Here is a 26,181-nt window from a genome sequence, read left to right as displayed (position 1 = left end):
CGCTCCAACTCTGCCTCTTGGACGCTTCTTCCTACTGGGGGTAAAAGCACGTGCAGAGGCAGATTTCAGACAACCCGGGGGTGATTTTCAAAGCATGGTTTACGTGCATAAAACAGGGGGTTTCCTTTCTGGTTCGTAATGTCTCTCCCCTTGATTGTTTGGTATCTTATTCAACAGGAAAAAAAAACAACCCACAAAGCCCACTAAATGCCCTTCTAAATCTAAGAGAAGCCACATCTTAGCAACAAAAAAAAAATAAAATTATAACCTATCCAGCCCATTAACCTGCCACAGTTTTACAGGAAATATATAGACCTGGGTCATTAACATGAAATGTTTAGATAAAATGATGTAAAAATTCCACCGCTAAAAATAAAGCAAGTGACACAGAAGCATACAACTCAAATGTCACTGCGTGGGTGTGAAGCAAACATACCTTACTATAAATGTTCAATTTATTTGGAGTGTAATGAACCCCAGATGATGCTAGTACACAACAGAAGGCAAACAATAATTACTAACATAGAATGGCATTCACTTTTATAATTCTATAAAGATGACAGAGAAATCTAGCTGCATTCTTCCCTTTATAGAACATGGAGAGTGATGCCTGGATTGAGAACAATATTTGTCATATATAAAAAATGATTTTCTACCCAATGATATAAAATGTGCCAAAGTAAACAAAACTGTTGCCACTTTTGTTTTATCCAAATAATCTTGAAAAGTGCCATTCACCGAGTCACCAGCAACACTGTCATGAAACCCACAGGCATTTCAAATGCACCAAATGACCTGGGGGTCCCCGAGCAGCCTACGCACCAGCATTTCAACATAGCAGACCAAAGAGTCCGTTATGCTGCAATATAATATTGCATATGCACGCTGCTGTTATAAAGTGCGACAGAGTCATAGAGTTAAAAAGTAAGTTAGAGGTCCCATACCATTTTTGACCCAAGACATTTTCACTGTCCCTAAACTAACTCAGAGGGCCTACTCTCAATAAGCATTTTCCCCAGTCAGCCCCAATAGGAGAAAAGAGGCCAGTTAGGAGTTAGTTCTTGGAATATAGCACAGTGTAAGGAGATTACTTTTTGAATGGCTCTAATATTGTCTGCCTCAAACTTACTTTGAGTAAAAAAAAAAGAATGTCCAACAATTGTGATTGTTTTGTTTTTGAGTATTTTTGCAGGAGAGCAGAGGAATATGTAGACCGTCATCCTAAGTACTGTTCTCAATTTTGGAGACTGTAATTGTGTAAGGACCTTGAGAAGAAGGAAGAACTACTGAAATGATACAAGGCCTGAAACACAAACCCTACAAAGAGGCTTAGGGTTCTCAAAATGTACTCACTGGACTAGCAATGGGAAAGGAGGAATATAATAGATATATTAAAATATTTGACATTTTCCGTTTTATTCAGCATTCCCTTTCTAATAATTCCCAACATTGTTTGCTTTTTTGACTGCCGCAGCACACTGAACCGACGATTTCAATGTGTTATCCACTATGATGCCTAGATCTCTTTCTTGGGTGGTAGCACCTAATATGGAACCCAACATTGTGTAATTATAGCATGGGTTAGTTTTCCCTATATGCATCACCTTGCACTTATCCACATTAAATTTCATCTGCCATTTGGATGCACAATTTTCCAGTCTCACAAGGTCTTTCTGCAATTTATCACAATCTGCTTGTGATTTAACTACTCTGAACAATTTTGTATCATCTGCAAATTTGATTACCTCAGTTGTCGTATTTCTTTCCAGATCATTTATAAATGAAAAGTATTTGCCCCAATATAGATCCCTGAGCACTCTACTGCCTACTCCCTTCCACTGAGAAAATTGTCCATTTAATCCTACTCTCTTTTTCCTGTCTTTTAGCCAGTTTGTAATCCACGAAAGGACATCGCCACCTATCCCATGACTTTTTACTTTTCCTAGAAGCCTCTCATGAGGAACTTTGTCAAACGCCTTCTGAAAATCCAAGTATACTACATCTACCGGTTCACCTTTATCCACATGTTTATTAACTCCTTCAAAAAAGTGAAGCAGATTTGTGAGGCAAGACTTGCCTTGGGTAAAGCCATGCTGACTTTGTTCCATTAAACCATGTCTTTCTATATGTTCTGTGATTTAGATATTTAGAACACTTTCCACTATTTTTCCTGACACTGAAGTCAGGCTAACTGGTCTGTAATTTCCCGGATCGCCCCTGGAGCCCTTCTTAAATATTGGGGTTACATTAGCTACCCTATAGTCTTCAGGTACAATGGATGATTTTAATGATAGGTTACAAATGTTTACTAATAGGTCTGAAATTTCATTTTTGAGTTCCTTCAGAACCTTGGGGTGTATACCATCCGGTCCAGGTGATTTACTACTCTTCAGTTTGTCAATTAGGCCTACCACATCTTCTAGGTTAACCATGATTTGGTTCAGTCCATCTGAATCATTACCCATGAAAATCTTCTCCAGTACAGGTATCTCCTCAACATCCTCTTCAGTAAACACCGAAGCAAAGAAATCATTTAATCTTTCCGCGATAGCCTTATCTTCTCTAAGTGCCCCTTTAACCCCTCGATCATCTAATAGTCCAACTGACTCCCTCGCAGGCTTTCTGCTTCGGATATATTTTAAAACGTTTTTACTGTGAGTTTTTGCCTCTATGGCCAACTTTTTTTCAAATTCTCTCTTAGCCTGTCTTATCAATGTCTTACATTTAACTTGCCAATGCTTATGCATTATCCTATTTTCTTCTGTTGGATCCTTCTTCCAATTTTTGATTGAAGTTCTTTTGGCTAAAACAGCTTCTTTCACCTCCGCTTTTAACCATGCCGGTAATCATTTTGCCTTCTTTCCACCTTTCTTAATGTGTGGAATACATCTGGACTGTGCTTCCAGGATGGTATTTTTTAACAATGACCACGCCTCTTGCACACTTTAAATTTGTAGCTGCTCCTTTCAGTATTTTTCTATTTTTCTCATTTTATCAAAGTTTCCCTTTTGAAAGTTTAGCACGAGAGCCATCGATTTGCTTACTGTCCCCTTTCTAGTCATGAATTCAAATTTGATCATATTATGATCACTATTGCCAAGTGGCCCCACCATCGTTACCTCTCTCACCATATCCTGTGCTCCACTGATAATTAGATCTAAAATTGCTCCCTCTCTTATCGGTTCCTGAACCAATTCCTCCATAAAACTGTTATTTATTCCATCCAGGAACTTTATCTCTCTAGCAGGTCCCAATAATACATTTACCCAGTCAATATTGGGGTAATTGAAATCTCAGAAAACAAAAAGTGCAGATACGTCTTTCAATCCTGACAAGGCACTCACACAGTGTTCAAAAGTCAAAAAATGTTTTTATTACTTCAATTAGGCAACTCCACTGGTTTATGAAGCATATAACTTAACGGCGTCCCCCGACACGGTCCCGTGTTTCGCCTCGGGCTGCATCGGGAGGGCACGCCACCAGGAATTCATAAATAAAATACTGAAAAGAAGAAATACAATATCAGGAAGCAATATAGGATTTACAACCGAACATGTATATAAACAAATCAAATTACAATTTTACCTGACAGCTGGTATGCTTAAGAATGACAGGGAGCGCACTTCCCCTAGACACTGACAGGTATTTAAACATAGCAGAAGGTGCCAAAAACTACAGGTGAACCAACCACGTGGGTCAAAGGACCCCGTTCATTGGTTCCCGTTCCTGTAGTGCACCTAAACAGTATTGCAGACAACCAACCCTACTAGTGATGAAACCTAGGTAAACAAAAACCATTCTATCTCCCGATTAAGACCCTTAGGGGAAACCTAGGTAAACAAAAACCATTCTATCTCCCGATTAAGACCCTTAGGGGAAACTGTTCAGCATAGTTTCCACCCCGAAGGGGTGGAAACTATGCTGAACAACTCAACTATGCTGAACAACTCAATCAATCAATCAAGATAAACACCTCAATAACACTATACATAAGGTCTGAAAGAGTATGAGATTTTTTTACCCAATGGTCAACAAGGGGTTCATTATCTCATGAGTGGCGGATGTTTGAACAATGTTCTATAATGCGAGTTTTGACCATGCGGGAGGTTTTCCCTACATATATCAAAGGGCATGGGCAAGTGATAACATAAATGACTCCAGAAGTGGTACAGTCTGAATGTGATCTAAGCTGGAATATTTTTTGAGTAACAGGGTGAGTGAAAGAAGTGGTAGATACCGTATGAGAGCACATAGTATAATGACCGCATGGAAAATGTCCTAATGCCGTGACTGAGGTAAATCAGTATGGACAAGCTTGTCTCGCAAATTCTTCCCCCTACGGTAGGTAAACCGAAGGGGACCAGGAAATACAGTATTCAAGGACAGGGCCCGCCAATGTCTGCGAATCGTAGTAGTGATTTGTCGACTGAGAGTGGAAAAAGGTAAAATGCAATTTGTGACTGAAGTATCAGAATGAGAAGGTGGAAGAAACAACAGATCGCGATTCGTAAACAACGCACGTTTCATAGCGTTCTTAACAACCCGCCTAGGATACCCTCTGGAAATAAAACGGGACATTATTTCAGCTTGTTGAATAAACTCACTCCTAGTAGAACAGAGCCTAAGTAACCTAAAAAATTGGCCAGTTGGAATATTCTTTCTCAATGTGCTAGGATGACAACTTTGAAATGATATCAATCACACAAAAAAACCCACACACACCAACTGGTGTACTCCAGTACACACCAATGTCAACAACCAAAAATAAACAGTGTACTAGTTTGAAAATTAATATAACACCCAAAACGCCAAACAAATTTTGTAAGACCCTCTATTCACGGGCAGACATATCATGTGTACAACTCGTTTCTCATAGGGGTCACTATTACTTTAATCATTAATATACTCAATTTTTGTTTTTCAAAGTTTTTCAAAGTTCCTCAAAAACATTTTTTAGGCAATTGCCAATCAAGATAAAAAACGGGTACTTATCCGCACTGAAAAGGTCCCAGATATGTCTGCCCGTGAATAGAGGGTCTTACAAAATTTGTTTGGCGTTTTGGGTGTTATATTAATTTTCAAACTAGTACACTGTTTATTTTTGGTTGTTAACTTTGAAATGATAACAGAGTGTTTCTGTCTGTCTCTTTCCAGTGGATGGTGGTCGAAAAACGGCCATCATCCACTGAAACAAGAATATCCAGAAATGCTATCTGAGAACGATGCATACAAAAATTAAATTGTAGATTAGGGTTACGGGTGTTAAGCCAATCAATAAACATAAACAATTGTATTTCCGTGCCCTGCCATACTAGAAAAATATCGTCGATATACCTTAGCCAAATCGCTATATGCTGAAACCACTCAGAAGAATATGTAAAAGAATCTTCAAAATCTGCCACAAAGAGACAGGCCAAACTAGGGGCCATAGTGGCCCCCATTGCCGTCCCCTTCACCTGTAAATAAAAAGTGTCAAAAAACCGAAAAAAATTCTTAGTGAGCGCCAAACTGGCTAGCGTGACTAACAGAGAGGTAGGGACACGCTGAGGACCAGTCCGGGTATTCAAAACATTTTCTATAACTCGTAAGGCAGCGGACTGAGGAATGCTGGTATAAAGAGAAACTATGTCAAGCGTTACGAAAAGAAACGGCTCACTAGGGAGCGGTGTTGCATTCAAAAGAGTAATGAAGTGTGCAGAGTCCCTGATATAGGAACGAATCAGGGGAACGAAAGGTTTCAAGAAGAGGTCAACAAATTGAGACAGGGGTTCTAAAAGTGAACCGATACCTGCCACAATGGGCCGTCCTGGAGGTTGTTGTAAATCTTTATGAACCTTTGGCAAGGTATAAAAAACAGGAGTAGTCGGGCATTCTGATATTAAAAATTTAGCCTCACGGGGTGTTAAAGTACGATGTTCCACTGCCTGTTCAACAATAGTTTTAATCTGCTGGTATAACTGAGGAGTGGGGTCCTCTGATAAGGGTTGGTAGAAAGAGGTGTCACTAAGCTGACTCAAAGCTTCTGACATGTACCGATCCCTGTCCTGAATTACAATCCCACCCCCCTTATCGGCCGGTTTAATTACAATCGAATGGTCATTCTGAAGGGACAGGACAGCTTGATATTCAGATTTAGAGAGATTAAACTGGGTATAATGTCAATTCAAGGCGAGCTCCCTCATATCCTGATCGACCAGCCTCTCAAAAGCTAAGAGAAGCGGGTCACCAGGACCAGGGGGAACCCATCTAGACTTTGTACGAACTAGAGAAGGATCTGGGCTGGGAGGTACATCTGTAAAGAACAGTTTAATCCTTAACAGTCGACAAAACCGATGAAAATGCACTTTGAAATCAAATAAATTTAACTTCACCGTGGGTACAAAAGATAATCCCTTAGCCAAGACCCTTAATTCAGAGGGTGAAAGGGGTAGTGAAGATAGATTAAATACTGAAGGTAAGTCTAAAGCCACAGGTCGGGAACTTGGTTGGTCGCTCTGGTGATCCGTTGAGACTGCTGAGCTCGGCCCCGAGTCCGAGTGGTGCGGATAGGTTTGGAGGAAATGCCGGGATCGGGAGGACGTTGACCGGAGTCCACGTGGTTGGTTCACCTGTAGTTTTTGGCGCCTTCTGCTATGTTTAAATACCTGTCAGTGTCTAGGGGAAGTGCGCTCCCTGTCATTCTTAAGCATACCAGCTGTCAGGTAAAATTGTAATTTGATTTGTTTATATACATGTTCGGTTGTAAGTCCTATATTGCTTCCTGATATTGTATTTCTTCTTTTCAGTATTTTATTTATGAATTCCTGGTGGCGTGCCCTCCCGATGCAGCCCGAGGCGAAACACGGGACCGTGTCGGGGGACGCTGTTAAGTTATATGCTTCATAAACCAGTGGAGTTGCCTAATTGAAGTAATAAAAACATTTTTTGACTTTTGAACACTGTGTGAGTGCCTTGTCAGGATTGAAAGACGTATCTGCACTTTTTGTTTTCTGCGATATAGCTTCAAGTGCAGTTTTGCTCTCCTTTGTGCTCTTGGTAATTGAAATCTCCCATTATTACCGCACTACCAATTTGGTTAGCTTCCCTAATTTCTCTTAGCCTTTCATTGTCCGTCTCACCATCTTGACCAGGTGGATGGTAGTATACTATCACTATAGTCTTCCCTGACACACAAGGGATTTCTGCCCATAAAGATTTGATTGTGCATATAATCTCATGCAGGATGTTAATCCTGTTGGACTCTGTGCTATCCCAGACATAAAGCGCTACACCGCCTCCCAGGTGCTCCTCTCTGTCATTGAGATATAATTTGTACCCCGGTATAGCACTGTCCCATTGGTTGTCCTCCTTCCACCAAGTCTCTGAGATGCCAATTAAGTCTATGTCATCATTCACTGCTATACATTCTAATTCTCCCATCTTACTTCTTAGACTTCTGGCATTAGCATACAAACATTTCAAAGTTTGTTTTTTGTGTATATTTTCATTCTGCTTTTTAATTGACAGGGATAAGTTAGAATTTTTTAGCTTAAGTGAGTTTTTAGTTACAGGCACTTGGACTCTTTTCTTGTTATTGGAACCTCACTGTCGGGATGCTCTAATTCTAATGCATCATTAGTATCCTTTGAAGATACCTCCCTCCAAACCATGCGCTGCTGAGCGACTGTCGGCTTTCCACTTTGTTATAGTTTAAAAGCTGCATTGTAAGGAAACTGACTAGTTAAGATGAAAGTCTACGACTACCTTAGGTAAGGAACAGGGCACAGGATGGATCATAGTTTCTTCCTCTTAATTGACATATAGGATCCCTGCAAGACAGGGCCTGTAATTCTGAGACGCATTTCACTCAACAGATTGATACCAGAAATACAGACTTCAAGGACAAGCCTTGAATTGTCTGCTTGACAGGTTTAAAGGGAGCTCCTACTAGACCCCTCAACACCAGACTGAGATCACAAGAATGGACTACCGGATGAAATGTGGGACTGAGATTTATCATTAGAGATATGCATCATTTTTGTTGATCGTTTCGGGCTTCATTTTGGGGCCCCTGTGGGAAATTTTGTTTTTCCTACGGTTCTGGGTTTTTTTTCGAGGGCCCCGATTTTCGGGTTAGTGCGCACTAACCTGAAAACAAATTTCTCCGAAATTTCGGAAAATTTCTATTCATTTTTTGGTTCCCCCGAACCATACCGAATTAGGCAATTTTGTTGAAATTGTCTAATTCGGGAAAGACGAATGCACATCTCTATTTATTATACCCCCTTCAACTATTGAACCACATTCAGATGCACTGCTACCATAGAAACTTGACTTCTCCCAGTTTAACATAAGGCAGCTACATGAACCTATAGGGAACTGACACATAACCCTTTATCAAAGCATTCTGTATAAAAGAAAAGCAGAAGATAGGCCCTGTTGATAACACCAGGCATCAAACATCCTCCAGAACTGTACATATGCTCAAGAGGTAGACAATTTTATATCCAACGTGGTCACAATCATTGGGATCAAAATACCTCAGGAATATTCAATGAAATGTTGAATATATGTATTGAATTTTTAATTCATATTAAAAATGTAATTAAAATTCATAAATAAATAATAAAAAAACCCAAACCTCATTTGTACAAATAAGCTCTTTCAAATGGACAAACCATAAATGAGAACTGAGCCGGCTATTCCAGCAAAATTGGGCCCTATCGAATAAACCCTTGACCATCAGCTACCACAGAGGTTCTTTAACCCTCAGCTGCATCAGATCAATATACTGTGATCTCCTTGCCCAATCCAATGCCACCATTAGAGCCAAGGACAGATGATTCTCTAGTGTTTTAGTACACCTATGAATAGCCACAGAGGAAACACAAAGAACGTTGTCTTTCAGCCATGGTTGAATCAGAGCATCTATTCCCCTATAGCCTTTTTCTTTTCTTTTTCTCCTTAATTTGGAATTCTGCCTTGTTGCCATGAGATCCATTTGTGGAGATCCCCATCAGTTCATCACTAACTGGAAGGCCATCTTGCTCAACTTCCATTCCCATGGGTCCAACAAATGCCAGCTGAGATACTTGGAAAGGACAATGTTTAAGCAGACTATGGCCTAGATTAATCAAGCCATGATATTTTCCTGCAGGAGGGGGTCCCACTATTGCAGGGGGTGTCGCTGTGATAGTGGGGCCCCTTCCCCGAAAAAGCATTGTGGCTCTATGGCACTTTCTTTTGTGTTGTGGCCAAACATTGCAACACAAAAGAACATGGCGAGTGGTCTTTATCGTGATGGTGGCATCAACCTCATGGGAGCACCATCAACTTAATGGGCTGCTGGCTCCACAAAAAAAAATCACAACCGAAAGGGAAGGTTGAGCAGGGGGTCCAGTGCTGCCTCCCGTTTCAACCAGGAGCCACCGGTTGAGACAGCTCTGACTCCCTCAAAAATCTTTTAAAAAGTGTCAATAATGCATGCTCATCCTCTAATTTAGCAAATATTATTCAATGTAGAAAACAGGAGCAAGAGCCAATTCATACAGTCATAAATTCAAACTTCCAGGGAAGACAGGTCGACAGCTCTGTGGGGAGCACTTTTTTGAACCAGGCTGCTGCATCAATGAACTTATGATCAGGATAATCAAAAGAAAATTTAAAAAACAATCCAGGAATGCAAGACTTTTGAAGTTAAAATGATCGGACACTTTGACAAAAAATGACTCTGGGGCCAAGGTTTCTTATCACACTACGTACCATGAAATTCTACTGCTTGTTAACGTTTTATCACCCTTCAACCCCCTTCCCATCAATGGAATGCCTTTTATGATTCACTTATGGTTTAAAATGTTAAACAATATTATGAGATCAATATTCAAAACGTAGTCAGCATTATTTAGCTGCATAAGTATAACGAATGCAGTTAAGTAGTGTCCGCTGAATACGTACCTATGTACAGCGGCCACTGCTTAGCCACATACATTTTGGGCGTGGTAATGGGCAGATCAGGGCGGAGCAAGTTAGCTACATAAGTTCTGCGGCTAACTAGCAACCTTCGGTCTTAGCTGCATAGGTTATGTATCTAATTCAGACCTGCCGTAGAGCAGGTCTAACTTAGCTGGTGATAAATTGTACAGCTAAGTGCAGATATATTCGTAGATATTAAGCGGCTTAGCTGTGCCACTGAATATACCTTGTAACTTAGCCAGGCATAACATAGCAGCTTTGAATATTCATGTCCATAAATTTAACCGTAGAAGCTAAGCTGAAAAGAAGCAGTAAGTGCAGAATACATGATAACATACCTGCAAACATGAGCTCAGAAACATCAGGTTTCACGTGCAAACATGTAAAGAGTGGTAAAGGACACTGCCCATTGTTCACTTTCTCCTTCATGTGGCTTAATTTGCTGTTCATTCTCTACAAAAAAAGGACGGATGGAAATAAATATATTGCAATAAGCTTTCTGCTTCAGCAGTCTACAGGACATAAGAGATAATGGTGAGTCAATCTTGCTGCCTTGCGGCAGAAACCTTCACTACAGAAGTTAAAAATAAATGTTCTGCATGAGCACTCAGCTTGCACTTTTCTCAAATATTTCTTCCTATTCTTTTCCCCCAAATAATGGAGAATTAATGGTGGATATAAGAACAGCTTCGCTGAGTCTGACCAGGGTCCATCAAACCCAGCATTCTGCTCCCAGCAGTGGCCAAGTCCAGGTCACAAGTACCTGGCAGATCCCCAATAGTCGATCTGTTTCTTGCATCTAACTCTCAGAGGTAAGCGCTGGCATTCCCAAATCTATCTGCAAATAATTGTTTATGGAGCATCTCTACCAGATTGAGCCCCTCCCCGACAAAACACTGTGGCTCTATCATGGGACAGTGCCTACCCGCACGCTGGAGGCTCAACTGCAGCCAGGGCCGCCATCATGATAAAGGTCAACTGACCCAAATCTCCTGCCCACCCCAAACCACACAATTCCCTCCGAGGGGGTCTTTTGAGACTCCCGCCTGCCCCCGTCCCCTTCCTAGAAGCTCTGCCCCACCCCCCCAATCAGAAAAAAGGAATTGCCACTAAAACCATGCAGCAATGGCCCTCCCCCTTCCCAAAACTCCTTGCCTGATTTTTTTTTTACAAAGTATCCCTGCCCTGTAAAAAAAAACCCTCCCTTCCACCCCCCCCCCACCTCAGAACCCCCCCATTCTCTTGGGTCCAAATATAAGAAAATCCTTAGGGTGTTGTGGCTCAAACCCCTCCCCTATCCCTTACCACAAGAAAAGACCCTGATTGTGTGGGGGCGGGGGGCATTCAGACCACCACCCCTGGCTTCCCTGCCTCTCTGAAGTATCATTGGTGCATAGTGGGGGGCCTGATCATCCTCTAGACCAGGGGTGGGCAAGTCCGGTGCTCGAGGGCTGCAAACCAGTCGGGTTTTCAGGATACCCCTAATGAATATGCATGAAATAGATTTGCATACAACTGAGGCTGTGTGTATGCAGGTCTCTCTCATGCATATTCATTAGGGGTATCCTGAAAACCCGACTGGTTTGCAGCCCTCAAGCACCGGACTTGCCCACCCCTGCTCCAGGGCCAGGCCCGCCGAAAATGGTGGCAGCCTGACTGCTCCTATCTTGTGACAGGGGCAACTGGACGTCAAATGGGCCCAGAGCCAAAGGGCACTCTGGCCCCCCGCTATGGAAAGGTTGAGGTGGCCTGGAGTGGGGGTTGGGTGCGCCCCCCCCCCCCAGGTCATGTGTGGCTGGGTCCTACTTTGTGCAGCACACACAGTGCACACAGCATCTCCTCATTTCCCCCATCTTTCAGTTCCTCGAGCCTGTGTCTTATCCCCAAGCCGAGTGAGAAGGGAGAACGTGTACTGAGCCCTGGATGGGAGTCACTTTGAGCGCCACGAGCAGCAACAGTGAAGGAGATCTGGCAGGGTCAGGTGGTAACTAACTGAGCCTTCTGCCCACACCAGCTCCTCCCTTCTCCTGCACTTTGTGAGGGGATCATGGGCGTCTTCACTCTCTTTCTCCCTTTGTTTTAAAATTTGGAAGAGATGTTGGTGGATGTTTTCACTGCTTGCCTAGCTCTTCTTTTGTCCACATGGGTTCTTTCTATGACTGCTCCTAGGAGGCTGGTGGACCACACAATATTTTTGTTAATGTAGGTGTGCCTTCTGTTTGAAAAGGTTTGGGAACACCGATGCACATGGTTGTAAGACATTTCTTTTTTTACTTCAGAAGATTGCACTTTCAACGTTTTTGCATGTAAAACTTATTATTATAAATGCATAATTCTTAATTGTGTCTGAAGAGAGGGCTGGGGAGTGTGGGAGAGATGGGGACCGGGCTATAAAGTTCACCTAGGACACCTAATACCATTGCACTGGCCATGGATTCCAGGGGAGGGGGTGAAGATTCGGAGGTGGAGGGGGCAGCAGTTTTTAAAATTTAGATCGTTAGAGAGAGCTGGGCCTTTATTTGGCAAGCCGAAACAAAGCCTGAATTGTTTACCCAAGGATAGGGAAAAAGCGAGCACGAACCCTCAGCACTTGATGTTCTTGTATTGGTTGTCCAAACCGTAAAAATACAAAAAGCCTTGATAATGTTTGTTTTCTGACAGCTATGCCTTTTCAGCCAATCATCTAAGTATGGAAATACTAATATGCTCTGTATTCTTAGGTGAGCTGCATTTGGTGAATACTCTGTGTGTTGATGCATGACTGATAGGCAACACCCTGTACTGGTAAAGTTAACATATTCCACAATGAACCTTAGGTACGTCCGATGAGCTCTGTTGATTGGAACGTGTGCACGGGCATCTTTTAGGTCTATGGATTTTAGATAGTCTCCCCTTTGTAGACGTGGTAATATGGTACCTATAGAATTCATCTTGCACGTCTCTGTCTTGAGACAGGTATTTAAATCGTTGAGATCTAGCACTTCAGTGAAGTTCTCCTGTTTTGTTTTTTGATTTTTTTTCAGAGTCAGGAAGTCCCTGGAATAAAAATCTGTTCCCTGTTGTGATGGAAGAGCTGGCCAAGTTGTCTTTATTTGAAATTATTTCAACACCCTCCATAGTATGACCTATTGAATGCTGATGATAAATCAGCAGATTTGAAGTTTAGGAAATATCTTTTGTTTATTATTTTCTAGCTCCATTTGTCTGTTGTTATCCTGGACCTTTCTCAAATCTGTAACATTTATAGTTTTCACTACTGGTAGTCCAGTGAAAGGGGTTTTCCCTGTGCTACACAATGATATGGGTCAAGTCACACATGCTGTACTGAGCAATCCAAAAGCTTCTAGAAGCTTTAAAATAATCTTTCCGCACCAGGCTCTCTCAGATTACATCACCCTTATGTGAGGACGGAGCATCCTGCTTGTAATTAGAGAACTTACTAAACAATCTCCAAGGTAGAAAGGGCTCAGAATTGTGGAGGGACTTAAATTATATAGTTATAGCGTTAAAAATTAACCTATACTGAACAGGCTGCCAATGTAATTGGTCCAGGTATATGTTGCCATATTCTGAATAAGCAGAATATTGCTTTTATAACCGCCTCTCAGACATAGGTATCTCAGGAACAGTCCTCAGATGGTTTGCGTCCTTCCTCAGCAACAGATACTATAAGGTCAGAATAAGCAATAAAGAATCCCCTCCCATCAGCTCTACCCTTGGAGTACCCCAAGGCTCTTCTCTCTACAACATCTATCTCTTACCCCTCTGCCAGCTCCTCGCAAAACGAAACCTAACTCATTTCATATACGCCAATGATGTGCAGACTCTGATTCCCATAACAGATTCCCTCCCCCAAAACCCTCAAGTTCTGGGACAGCTGCCTTGACTCCATCAACCTCCTCCTCTCCAGTCTCAATCTCATCCTCAACACGGCCAAGACTCAACTACTCCTTATTTCCTCAGACCACAATAAATTTTCCCTCCCTGACCCCCTCATCCGCCACAGCTGCCCAAGCGAGAGACCTTGGGCGTTGTACTGGATAACCGCCTAAACTTAAAAAAAAATTGTTAACAACACAACAAAGGACTGCTTCTACCAATTTCAAATTCTGAAAAAACTTAACCCCCCCCCCCCCCCTTCCACTTCTATAACTTCCGGACTGTCCTCCAAGCTACCCTTTTCTCTAAAATCGACTACTGCTCTAGGACTCCCCGCAACTACCATAAAACCCTTGCAGATGCTCCAGAATCCTAACCAATTTCAGCCGAGGAGACCACATCACACCCATCCTCAGGAATCTCCACTGGCTCCCTATCAGCTTCAGAATCCTCCATAAGTCTCTCAGTATCATTCACAAAACCATCCACAATCTGCACTTGCTTGAGCTAAAAATCTCGCTACCACTCCACACTTCAAAAAGATCAGTTAGAACTGCTTATAAAGGAACCCTACACATCCCTTCCCCCCCCCCCCCCAATCCATTCTTCACACCTCCACTAGGGAACGTGCCTTTTCCACAGCTGGGCCATCCCTACGGAACACCCTGCCTCCTGACCTACGCCAGGAACACTGCCCACTGACCTATAAAAAAAAAAACTAGAGACGTGGCTGTTCAAACAAGCCGATCAATAACCATATAAGCGGTAACGTTACATTCTGTATTTTTTATTCTATATTGGATATATTGTTCTACATATTTATTTTATATATATTATTGTCATAACATATATCATTTAACTGTTCTTCTTACCATTGTTATTCCATATATTTACTGTTATTGTTGTTCCATATATTTACTGTAACTCAGCTATTCCTCTCGTCCAACCTCCAAGTTCCTGTAACCCTTGTTCTTTGTAACTCACTAACTCACTACTGGCCACTTCCCCTTAATTCTATCAGTAGCTCTCTAGCTATGATTATTGTTAAGTTAAACTCCCATGTTGATGTGAAGCAATGTGATATGACGCGTGTCATGAATGTCGGTATAGAAAAGAATTAAATAAATAAATAGATAAATATAATATTGCAGTAATTTAAATCTAGCGGTAATAAAGGACTGAATTAATATGGCAAAGAACCTTCATCTAAGAATAGGCTAAGAACCCTAAAGGTACCAAGAGAGGAAAACACTATTCTTTGTCACAGATACTATCCCATGACTCTTTATCGCTAGTTTAACACTTTCCAAGATCAAAGGTGAACGAAACCTCAATAATCTCCAGACTATAGGCTCTGTGGTACTGCAACAGGAAAGGATAATGGACAAACTAGATGAACCTGGTGGTTCTTATCTGCATCATAATTTACATTTCTATTTAAAGAGAAGCTTACATCTTTGATGAGAGTTTCTCCAATTAGCATCGCAAAAACATCGGTAAATGTAACGGGCTGCCCTGAGCTCTTCTTCTTCCACAAGCTTTCAACGTAGCGCTTCACTTTCTGAGGTGTGAGCAGCAAGAGTGGATTGTAGCTGACATTGTGCATTAATTCCTTGTTGATTTCCCGAGGTCCTTTCTTTGGGAATTCCCGGTGCGAGTATAAAGTTGACATGTACCTGACAAAATAAAGAAATCGATGACACATGAAACAGCAAATTATTTCATTTTACAAAATGTATTTTATTTAGTTAGTTAGTTAAATATTTATAAACCACATATCATCAACTAAATTGGTCTAAGGCAGGTGGTGAACAGGAACACACAGATCATAAAAACAAGCTGGTGGTTAATAAATATAAATATAGTAACAAGAGAGACATTAAATCAATGTTAAACGTCAACATAAAATAAAACAAAGCAGAAATTCAAAAACAGACATTACAATAATCTTCCTAGGATTTTTCTCACAGGCTTTTTGAACAGAATAAATGCCTCCCCATGTCATGAGTTTACAAATACTAAAGACAGTTTTATTATGATGCAATTTATTGGCTGGTTAGTCCAGAATGAAAGTTTAGAACTTCACATTGTGCCATCATAAAAATAAAAATGAATTTCTCTAAGCATTATAGGAAATATAGTTCAGAGAACAACATTAGAAATATAGTCTCCTGAAATTTAAATGAATTTCTTGACCACACTATTTACAATCCTAAGCAGTTTACCCGTAAAAATATTTACAACAAAATTAAACAACACATCACATGATGCCACGTCCCAGTGACTTCCTCAGAGAGTTCATGATTATTAACCATCTCTTTATCCTAAGGGCCTCATTTACTAAGCATTTTCCCAATAAGCACAGAATGGGGGAAAACCTTAGTAAATTAGGTTGTATGTTAGCTCAACAATTCTGAGAAACACCAAAGACTAACCTTACTCAGCATCATATACCTCGTTGAAACAAGAAAGCTTTTCATTTTTTCCTGAGAGACAGTGGGCCTCATTTTCCAAGCACTTTACCGCGTGCGATAAATTCGCAAATCGCGTTAACAGCTGTTAACGCGATTTGCGAATGCAAATTAGTCATTTGGTATTCAGGGGGCGGAGCATATGTAAAGCGGGAACCTGTGTATCGTGTGCGGCGAAAAAGCCGCAGTGTTAGCGCGGCTGCTAACTACAACTCCAACCTCGCGTTACAGGCCTGAAAAGGATTACCGCCATCCACGATAGTCTCAGACAGCCTGTTTCAGGCTCAGAGAGAGAGAGAGAGAGAGAGAGAGAGAGAGAGAGAGAGAGAGAGAGAGAGAGAGAGAGAGAGAGAGAGAGAGAGAGAGAGACTTACTATAGTGCCTATGCCCTACATAGGTATTTTAACCCCTATGGGAGGGCCACCTACTAACTCGGGTGGGGATTAGGTATGAGCGTCGGGGGTTGGGGCCACTTTCGCATTCCACATGAGACCTACGGACAGAACAGTGGTCTCTAGTGCAGATTTGCTGGCTGTCGGAGTGAGGACGCTCACTCCAAGAAGTGGTTTGGGCAACGTTCTCTCTACCTAGCTTGATGGACACTCTACCTGGGCAACAACATGCTAGGTGGAGAGAATGTTGGCCAAATCTCCGCTCGGAGTGAGCGTCCTCACTCCGACGGCCAGCAAATCTGCACTAGAGACCACTGTTCAGTCCGTAGGTCTCATGTGGAATGCGAAAGTGGCCCCCAACCCCCGACGCTCATACCTAATCCCCACCCCGAGTTAGTAGGTGGCCCTCCCATAGGGGTTAAAATACCTATGTAGGGCATAGGCACTATAGTAAGTCTTAGTGTCTCAGTGTCTCTCTCTCTCTCTCTCTCTCTCTCCCCCTCTCCAGGAGCCTGAAACAGGCTGTCTCATGCACCGCGATAACAGAAACCGGCAATTATCGTGCACCGCGATAAAACACTGAAAGAATCATCGTGCAGTGGGAAAACATCGCGTATGGCAAAACCATCGCCGCACACGATGTTTCCCTACTGCACGAAAGAAGCCTCATTTGCATTGGTAACGCCCCCTAATGCGTTACCAATGCGATATTGGAAAATAAGGCCCAGTGTGTCTGTGGTAGTTTTAATATCATCAGGGAGTAAGTTCCGTAATTGTAGTGCTACAACAAGGAAAGTCTTAATTCAGGTGTCCTCTAAGATACTGCTTCTCAACCCAGTCCTTGGGTTTTCTGGATATCCACAATGAATATGCATGAAACAGATTTGCATACAATGGTGGCAATGCGGGCAAATCTCTCTCATGCATATCCTGAAAACGTGACTAGTTAGTTGTGCCCTGAGACCTCGGTTGAGCAGCACTGCTCTAAGAGAATGTGACATATTGAAGGAGCGACTAACAATTTCTTAAAGTTTGTATATCTGTAATAGTGAGGTAACACAACTGAGGTTTCCTCACTTAGGGGTAGATTTTAAAAGCTTGCGCGCTACCCGACGCACACGTATGTACCCCGATTTATAACATGCGTGGGCAGGCGCGCGCATGTTACAAAATCCGGGGTCGGCGCGTGCAAGGGGGTGCACAATTGTGCACCCCCTTGCACGCGCCGAGCCCGCTCCGAGCTGTGCTGCCTTCCCCCTTTCCCTCCCAGGCGCTCCGAAATCGGAGCGGCCTCGGAAGGAACTTTCCTACCCCCCTCCCCAACCCCACCTTCCCTCCCCCACCCTTTCCCCCCTACCTTTGATGACTGGGGCTGAAGTAAGTTGCACGCGCCGGCCAAGTGCCAGCGCGCGATCCCCGGCACAGCGGCAAATATGGCCACTGTGCTGGGAGCCTGACCCCACCCCGCCCCGGACTGCCCCATCCGCCCACACCCGGCCCCCTTTTTACAAGTCCCGGGACTTACACGCGTCTCGGGGCTTTACGCACGTCGCCGGGCCTTTTTAAAACAGGCCCGGCGCACGAAACCTTTTTAAAATCCAGCCCTTAGTGTTCTCCTGTTAGAATCTGAAATTGATACGTTGAAGCTATGAAGAACCAATGCAGAGAACCTAATACTGGAGTAATATGATCTGAGCCATGTTTCTGTTAGGCCCCTCATGCTGGCATTTTGTACTATTTGGAGAGCCCTTAAGGAAGAACTTGGTAGTCCTAGGTATAAAGCATTAAAGTAATCGTCGTCATTCAATATAAGTGTCCGCAACATGGTACAAAAATCAGATGGAGAGAAGGGGTTAACTTCCTTAAAACATGAAGTTTATAGAAAGAGTTTTGCACCACCGATTTTATCGGAAGCTTTAAGCATGACCCCAAGATTTCTTACATGATCAGAAAAAGGAAGCGCCCAATCATCACATCTTAGAGGGCTGGGAGGCACAATCGATACAGTGGACCATGCCCTGCTATGCCATCAGCGGAGCAACATTGGGATGGACGGCAGTGTTCACAGAGGGGCAAGATTTTCAAAGGGGTACGCGCGTACCCCCCGAAAACCTGCCCCAAGCTCCCCCTGTGCGCGCGCAAGCCCCGGGACGCACGTAAAGTCCCGGGGCTTTCCTGGGGCGCGTATCCCTTGCTATGCTCCCTGGTAGGCCACTAACTCGCTCTACTGTCCTCTAATGGAACATAGTAACATAGTAAATACCGATAGATAAGAGCCTTTAGACCCTCCCAGTGTGCCTGGTTGCCCCTGCTTACATTATTCTATTTCTCAGCTGTCACTTCCACAAATTTGATTACCAGCAGACCCTTCCTCCTTTATATCCATAGTTGGGAAGTGTAGCCAAGTCCATCTGTTGTCAGATGAAGCTTTCCGCACCATGCCCATGTATACACACACATATATGTGCGCCCCAATTACGTCTGAGAATGTACCAAGGTCATGCCAGGATTATATGCTGATTGACCTTGCCTCCCTCTTCTTGAAATCACACCAACACTTGGTGCAGTCAAGCTGGTCATCTCTTCTCTTTGGCCCTCTACTGTACTCTGATTTATATTCCACCTTTCAGCCACTTCAAAGCAGATTACATTCAGTTCTGTAGGTAGATGAGAATATGTTCACCCTAGTCCATCACCCAATGCCCCCCTTTACTACTCCTTTTACCCTAACACCCCCACTATGATTATTTGAGGTCATTAAATCACTATTCAGACCTCTCACCCATTTTTCCTTGTGAGTGCCTCATTGCCTTATGTCTTACTTCCCTACATTTTGCAGAATTTTCAAAACATTACATGCATAAAAATTAGTATGTAAGCGCATAAGTAGCATCTGCTCACGTACGCTGTACTTTCTAAAAGCTGTAAACGTGTATTTTCACTTTTGCATGCACAAATGCAATCGGAAAAAAGGAGCGATCTAGGGGCATAGGGGCATTTCTGGGCAGGGCCTTGCGCATATAAGTTGCTATTTTAAAAGACACACGCACACACTTTCCAACCTACTTTCATATTTTTATACTAGCTAATTATCTGACATAAGTGACACTAAATGTATTTATTGTGTAGTACTGACTGGGTGGAAAATCTGCGTGAACTGGAGAAATGAAGCAGTCCTTCAGCACACTGGAAATCCTCTCCAAATGGTATCACATGTAAGGAAAAAGTCAGGGTAAGTTTCATTTACATAGACATGTTTCATTCATTACGCGACACAGGAGAACCGGTCACAAATTATATTCCAGAAAACTCCAGCTCCATTAGACTCCTGGACAGATGCCATTATAAATAGATGCATTTAAATCTGAATATTCAATACTACTGCTAGATTTAACATATGACCGTATAATTCCATTACATATAAATAGATGCATTTAAATCTGAATATTCAATACTACTGCTAGATTTAACATATGACCGTATAATTCCATTACAAGCAGCAGTTACACTTACCATGTAGAGCCCGACAGCCCAGCAACGTAAGTCGCGCAATCCAAAACTCCCGATTCAAACAGCGCTTTCATCACACCGGAGAATCCCACCATGGCACGAAATCCACCCCCCGAGCCTAGCACAGCTATCACCGGCACCTAAGGCAGACAGACAGCCATCAGATTGCGGCAGTGGCTAACATGCAACCTGTTCGAACAGGAAGGACACAATTCTGGGTCTCTAAGAGAGCCATCCCACGGGAGTCTTCACTTCCAAATGCATTTTGGCTCATGAGTGACATGGTTTAGCGACTTTTAGCTGGGGACCGGAGAGCATGCGTCAGCAAAACCGTCCCCTCCCAACCTTTCCAATGCTTTAGAGTGCGTGCTGATAACTACCGAACATTTCAGGTCATTTGCCAAAAACCATACAGCCATTGCGTGTACCTCTTTAGTCTCAGGATGGGGATGTTACCTATATATATATATATATATATATATATATATATATATATATATATATATATATATATTTATAGGCTACTCATTTGCTCCTTCTCTCTACTCGCTTCCATCCTCCAAGTTTCAGCAACCCTCGTTCATTGTAACTCATCTCTTCTCTCAGCTATATCAGTAGCTCCTTAGCTACAATTAAGTTAACGTTATTTTACCCTTGTTCGATGTGAACCGATGTGATGTAACATGTGTTATGAATGTCGGCATAGAAAAGAATAAAACAAATAAATAAATAATAGCCAGTCTTACACCCTAAATTGTCATTTCATTTGACCTACATCCCACTTCTCAGAAAAAAATGTTTAAAATAAACCACAGTTATAAAGATCAGTGGCTACCAGAGGAATGAATATAAGCAGTTTTACTGGTATCGTAAGTCTTCACAGCGTACCGTGATAATATAATTTCCCATAATGTATTGAATGAAGACTGTTTTCTACATGTTGTATGATTATATTAACTTAGGGGTCAATTTTCAAAACAGCGCGCAACCGTCCATGTGAGCGCGGTTCCTGGCGAGCGCACATGGATGCGACGATTTTATAACATGTGAACGCTGGCGCACGCATGTTATAAAATCTGATCGCCGCGCGCACATGCACGCCAGATTTTAAAATCTGCGTGCACATGTGCAGGTGGCGGGTGCAGGGGGCGAATTTTCCACTGATAGGCGTGGCAACGGAATCAGGCCTCCCCCAGGTCCAGTCCACTTCAATTAAGGAGCGGACTGGGAGGGAACTTCCCTAACCCCCTGCCTAACCTTTGTTTCCCCTTCCCCACTCCACCCTGACCCCTAACATCTACCTAGCTACCCCAGCGTCCTGTTTCCAACAGAGGCCAAACCAGGCCATAAGAACCTGGCAAATACCCAAACACTAAGAAGATCCCATGCTACTGATGCAATTAATAGCAGTGGCTATTCCCTAAGTGAACTTAATAGCAGTTAATGGACTTCTCCTCCAAGAACTTATCCAATCCTTTTTTGAACCCAGCTACACTAACTGCACTAACCACATCCTCTGGCAACAAATTCCAGAGTTTAATTGTGCGTTGAGTAAAAAAGAATTTTCTCCGATTAGTCTTAAATGTGCTACTTGATAACTTCATGGAATGCCCCCTAGTCCTTCTATTATTCGAAAGTGTAAATAACCGAGTCACATCTACTCGTTCAAGACCTCTCATGATCTTAAAGACCTCTATCATATCCCCCCTCAGCCATCTCTTCTCCAAGCTGAACAGTCCTAACCTCTTCAGCCTTTCCTCATAGGAAAGAAGAAACAAGTTATACACGCTGGCCAACTGCCGGCGCGCACTTCCCCAGGACAGTGTACAATGGCGCTGACCCAGCCCACCCCAGATCCTGCCCTCTGGCCCACCCACCTGGAGAGATCTGGCACGCGCGCATAGCAGGGTTTACGCGCGTGGCCGGGCCCGTTTTAAAATGTGCACGGCGCCCACACGGCCCAGTCACGTGCATATGTTACATGTGGGCCTTTGAAAATTTGGGCAATAATGTTTTTTTCACACTGATTTTCTACTGGAAAATGAAAAAAATATTACTTGGAGTCTACACAACACAATCCAGGGAGGAAATCCACAAAGTCAACAAGAAACTTCCTTCAGTATTTTCGTTTGCCAAAACGTCCCACCTCCAGTAATACTTGACAGACACGGGATCCCTTCATTGCAGCCTGAGTTACTAAGTACAACAGACTGGTACTGTGTGACGAATGCAAAACCACAGAAAGACAGGGCTAGATAGGATCGCTAGATGTAATCAGAAAGGGTGCACTGTGCAGACACCCAATGGTGATGATTCCAGGCCCCCTTTTTCTTCACCAAGTAACTTATTCCAGAGCTGACCTACTTTTTCTACCAAGGCAAGGGTGAGTGTTTCCTGGCCTCAGCAACCGGAAAGGGTTTATACATTTTACAACTCATCTTTGGGTAGCCGACAGCAGCAATTCCCAACCCTTTCCTGGAGCCACACCTAACCAGTCTGGTTTTCAGGATATCAATAATGAATATGCATGAATAAATCTGTAAACATTGGAGACCCAACACATGCAGGTATTAATTATTCCCAATTATTCCTGAACTGTTAACGCCACAGTCCAAAATGGCACCAGTTGACCCCTTTTAAAATTGACTCTTTCATGGGCAGCATGCACGCTCAATGACTATACTATGCACATTAAGCTTATTACATCACACTATGGGGGTTATTTACGAAGGGTTTTCTCCCATTTTGTGTCTATGGGGAAAATGCTTAAAGGTGAATGTCAGGCTCGCGCACAGAGAGCGGAGTTTAAAAGCAGCCGAGATACGCCTGTATCTCCCGGAGCGCGCACATATCGGAAGACTTCAAAAAGGGGTGGATATAGATATGGTCTGGGGAGGGCATGGGTATTTTGGGGCGTGAACCTGAGATGTGCATGTAAAGCGATCCGGGATGTGCCAAGACCCCCTGCCCCGTAATTAAAGAAAAACAGGCAGATCTGTGGGATTTTAAGGATCGGGCATAACTGAGAGTGTGAAGGCTATTAACTCGGGAGGTTTGGAGGACCTGTCTCTTAACTGTGCAAACTGGGCATGAACTGGTAAAACTGGGAAGAGCATCGACATGCACCCCTTTAAAAACCCCTCGATTTATGCGGCAGAAGCATTTGTGCGCTCATTGCTAAACTGCAGTAAAAGAAGACCATAAATGTCATAAAGTCCACATTCCTGCAGTTAGCAGTGCGGGCAATGTCAGAAGCAGTAACGCTGGTGTAGTTCTGGCATCCTGAGGCTGGGATCTTTAAAAAAAAAAAAAAGAGCAGCTAGCCTGAGTGTCATTCCCTCTCTTACAGACTCCAATTCCCTCCCCCCACCCCGAATGCAAACATGCCCCCTCCATCACGGCACAAATTCCACCCCAGTAGTGCCACCCCTGGCTATAAAATACTTCTCATCTTAACTTATGGAGCCTGCCAACTTCTCTACCAGTGCTGTAATTCAAAATGGTGCCAGATGACCCATGGCTCCCCTTCTGTCCATCATGCGAGTGGCAAGGAGAAGCCTTTGGTCAGCCAGCGCTATTCTGAATTACAGCACCAGAGGAGCAAAAGTGATCAAGGCTCACTCTTGCCCAAAGGGGGAACTGAGGCTCCTTAGGTAAGAGAGGACTATTTTTTTTTCCTGATATTGAGTGGGGGACAGTGCTGGTAGCTGAGGGCCGGAAAGGTAACCAGGGGGAGATGCGTTGGGCAGGGAAGGAGAATCCCTGGCTGTGAGGAGGGCACATTTGGATTCTGTGAGCAGGACGATGCCAAATGTGTTAGGATTTGCCGGAGCTAAGGGAGGAGATGGGTGCAGGGAGAGAGGAACTGTCTCAGAAACTTGGGCAGACGAGTCATCCCACTGATGTAAAGGTTGAACAGGAGCTACATTTGACTTCAAGAGGTGCATTTAACTTTACTTGTCTTAGCACAGAGTGCAAGGTTTATCGTGATCGGCGTTAGCGCCTTTTTAATATTAATGAGCTGCTTTGCATGTGATGCAATACATTCATTTTTTGCCATACCGTTGCCTGATATTTTTGCGTTATCGGTAATGCTCACTCGGGCATCATCAGTAACATGTGTTTAATGCATTGCAATTCACTTTATTATATTGACGCATTTTAGCGTACTAAAGTTCTAGCAGTTACAGCTCTGGCTGCATTTCCACAGCAGATTTGGTAGTCTTGCACTACATGGCTGCACTCTGTCGCTAGGCTCTGTGCATTTATAATCTGCTGGATTTTTGTAAGATGCATCAAAGCTTGTTGAAGTCCTATGGGTCAAGAACATTCTATAAATAAAATATTAAACACTCTTAAATACGGGGGGTTTTTTTCAATAGCTTGAATTCTATTCATGGGCGAGAAAACCTTCGGAATCTGCCAGTCTCCCTTCTTACTTTACGAGTGAGCGCCTACAGCGATGTGCTGGGACTCGTTCATACCGAGTTCTGACTTACGTCTCGTGGGGACGATTTCAAGCTCTCGGTGCTCTCTCCCCCCAGAAGTGACTTCATGCCTTCAATCACTTTCTCCCTCCGTTTCAGCCTGAAATTTTTCTCTTCATCACACAAAGCCATGCTGAACCTCAGGTCACTGGAAGAGCTAGTGCGAGAAACACAGAAGTGTAGGGTTAGAGTCAGCCTCAGCCGTGCCAACACAGGACAGCGGTACCCACGCGGTTTCACAAGGTGACTGGTTCAAAAGTAAAAGTGGAAAAAGATACGCAGATTTTATGGACTCGTTTCATCCACAAAATCTGTGAGGCCAATATCCATAAACGTCTCCAATAGATAACTTATTTGGCTAAAGCTAGCCAGACAAGTTACTCAAGATATTCTGTGAGATAAATATCCTGCTGAATATCCCCAATTAGTTATCTGGCTACCTTTAACTGGTTAGGTGTAAACTTCTCCAGCTAAAGAGAGCATTAACATAGGCTGTTAACACATGTTAACATGTGTTAACACATGTGTTAACACATGTTAACGGCTGATGTTAATGATATGCAAATGGGCTCTGCATTACTTTTCAAGCATTACAGTTAGCGTATTAAGAAGGTAAACTTTCAAACAGCCTGCATAAGAAAAAGTCTGTAAAACACGTGGAAGTTGCACCAATTTTCAAAGCAGACTTGTGTACACTATGGCTTTGAAAATGATCCAAAAGAGCTGCCTATAAACTCGCCCACGCAGTTTCCCCCTGTCCTTTGCAGGGCTTAACTTGTACATTTTCATTTATAAGCCCATAAATCCCAGTTCCGCTTTGCAGATGGACCTGCTTTTATGCACCCAAACCGCAGGCAATTTTACAGCAAACCTTGGATGCTTAGAAACCCATGTTTTATGCAAGTAACTGCTTTATACCTAGGACTACCAATGTAGTCCTAGGTATAAAGGACTACCAATGTAAGCAGGGGCAACCAGGCACACTTCAAAATTACCCCTTAAGTGGGTTAACGTCTGCCATTAAGAAATGTTAATCAACTTGTGCTAACAGCCAATGCTGACATGCAAATCAGCTTTATGTTAAAGTTGGCACATTAATGCGAAACACCAACTGTACCCAAAATATAGCTGAACTGTGACCTTGGGCAAGTCACGTCACCTTGGGTACAAATAGTAAGGGAAATGCCTACTGTACCTGAAATGGAACTCACCTTGAGCTCGGGGAGGGAAAGTCGAGCAATCGAATATAGAATACAAATCCACGTTATTGTAAAAACCTAAGTACACCTCCCAGAGTTTTACTAATGAATTCTGAATGCATCTCATTACCTCGTCAGCACAGATTTTGCACGAAGACTATTGCAAGCTAACTATAACTAACGTGTGCAAAAAGCGAGTACACATGCATAAACTAGGCTGCGTGTGCTACCAGCATTTTTGGAGGGCAATCTGGAAAAGGATTTATTTGCATAAACCACGTTTATTTGTATA

The 26,181-nt window shown here is 43.0% G+C and overlaps 1 protein-coding gene across 3 annotated transcripts in view; it reads right to left on the bottom strand.

Moving 5' to 3' along the window:
- The window catches only part of PLA2G4A (phospholipase A2 group IVA), a 167,333-nt gene that overhangs the window by 62,861 nt on the left and 78,291 nt on the right, over positions 1-26,181 (bottom strand). For all 3 annotated transcript variants that reach the window (XM_029618209.1, XM_029618210.1, XM_029618211.1), the window contains 4 exons: positions 24,703-24,847; positions 20,207-20,343; positions 15,284-15,506; positions 10,290-10,404 (listed from right to left, as the gene is read on the bottom strand). In XM_029618209.1, the coding sequence (XP_029474069.1) occupies positions 10,290-10,404; positions 15,284-15,506; positions 20,207-20,343; positions 24,703-24,847 (620 nt within the window). The remainder of the gene's footprint in view (positions 1-10,289; positions 10,405-15,283; positions 15,507-20,206; positions 20,344-24,702; positions 24,848-26,181) is intronic.

This window comes from Rhinatrema bivittatum, chromosome 10, assembly GCF_901001135.1.
Source record: "Rhinatrema bivittatum chromosome 10, aRhiBiv1.1, whole genome shotgun sequence".
NCBI lineage: Eukaryota > Metazoa > Chordata > Amphibia > Gymnophiona > Rhinatrematidae > Rhinatrema > Rhinatrema bivittatum.
The sequence above is the reverse complement of the archived record's forward strand: the minus strand, read 5'-3'. Positions and strand labels throughout refer to the sequence as shown.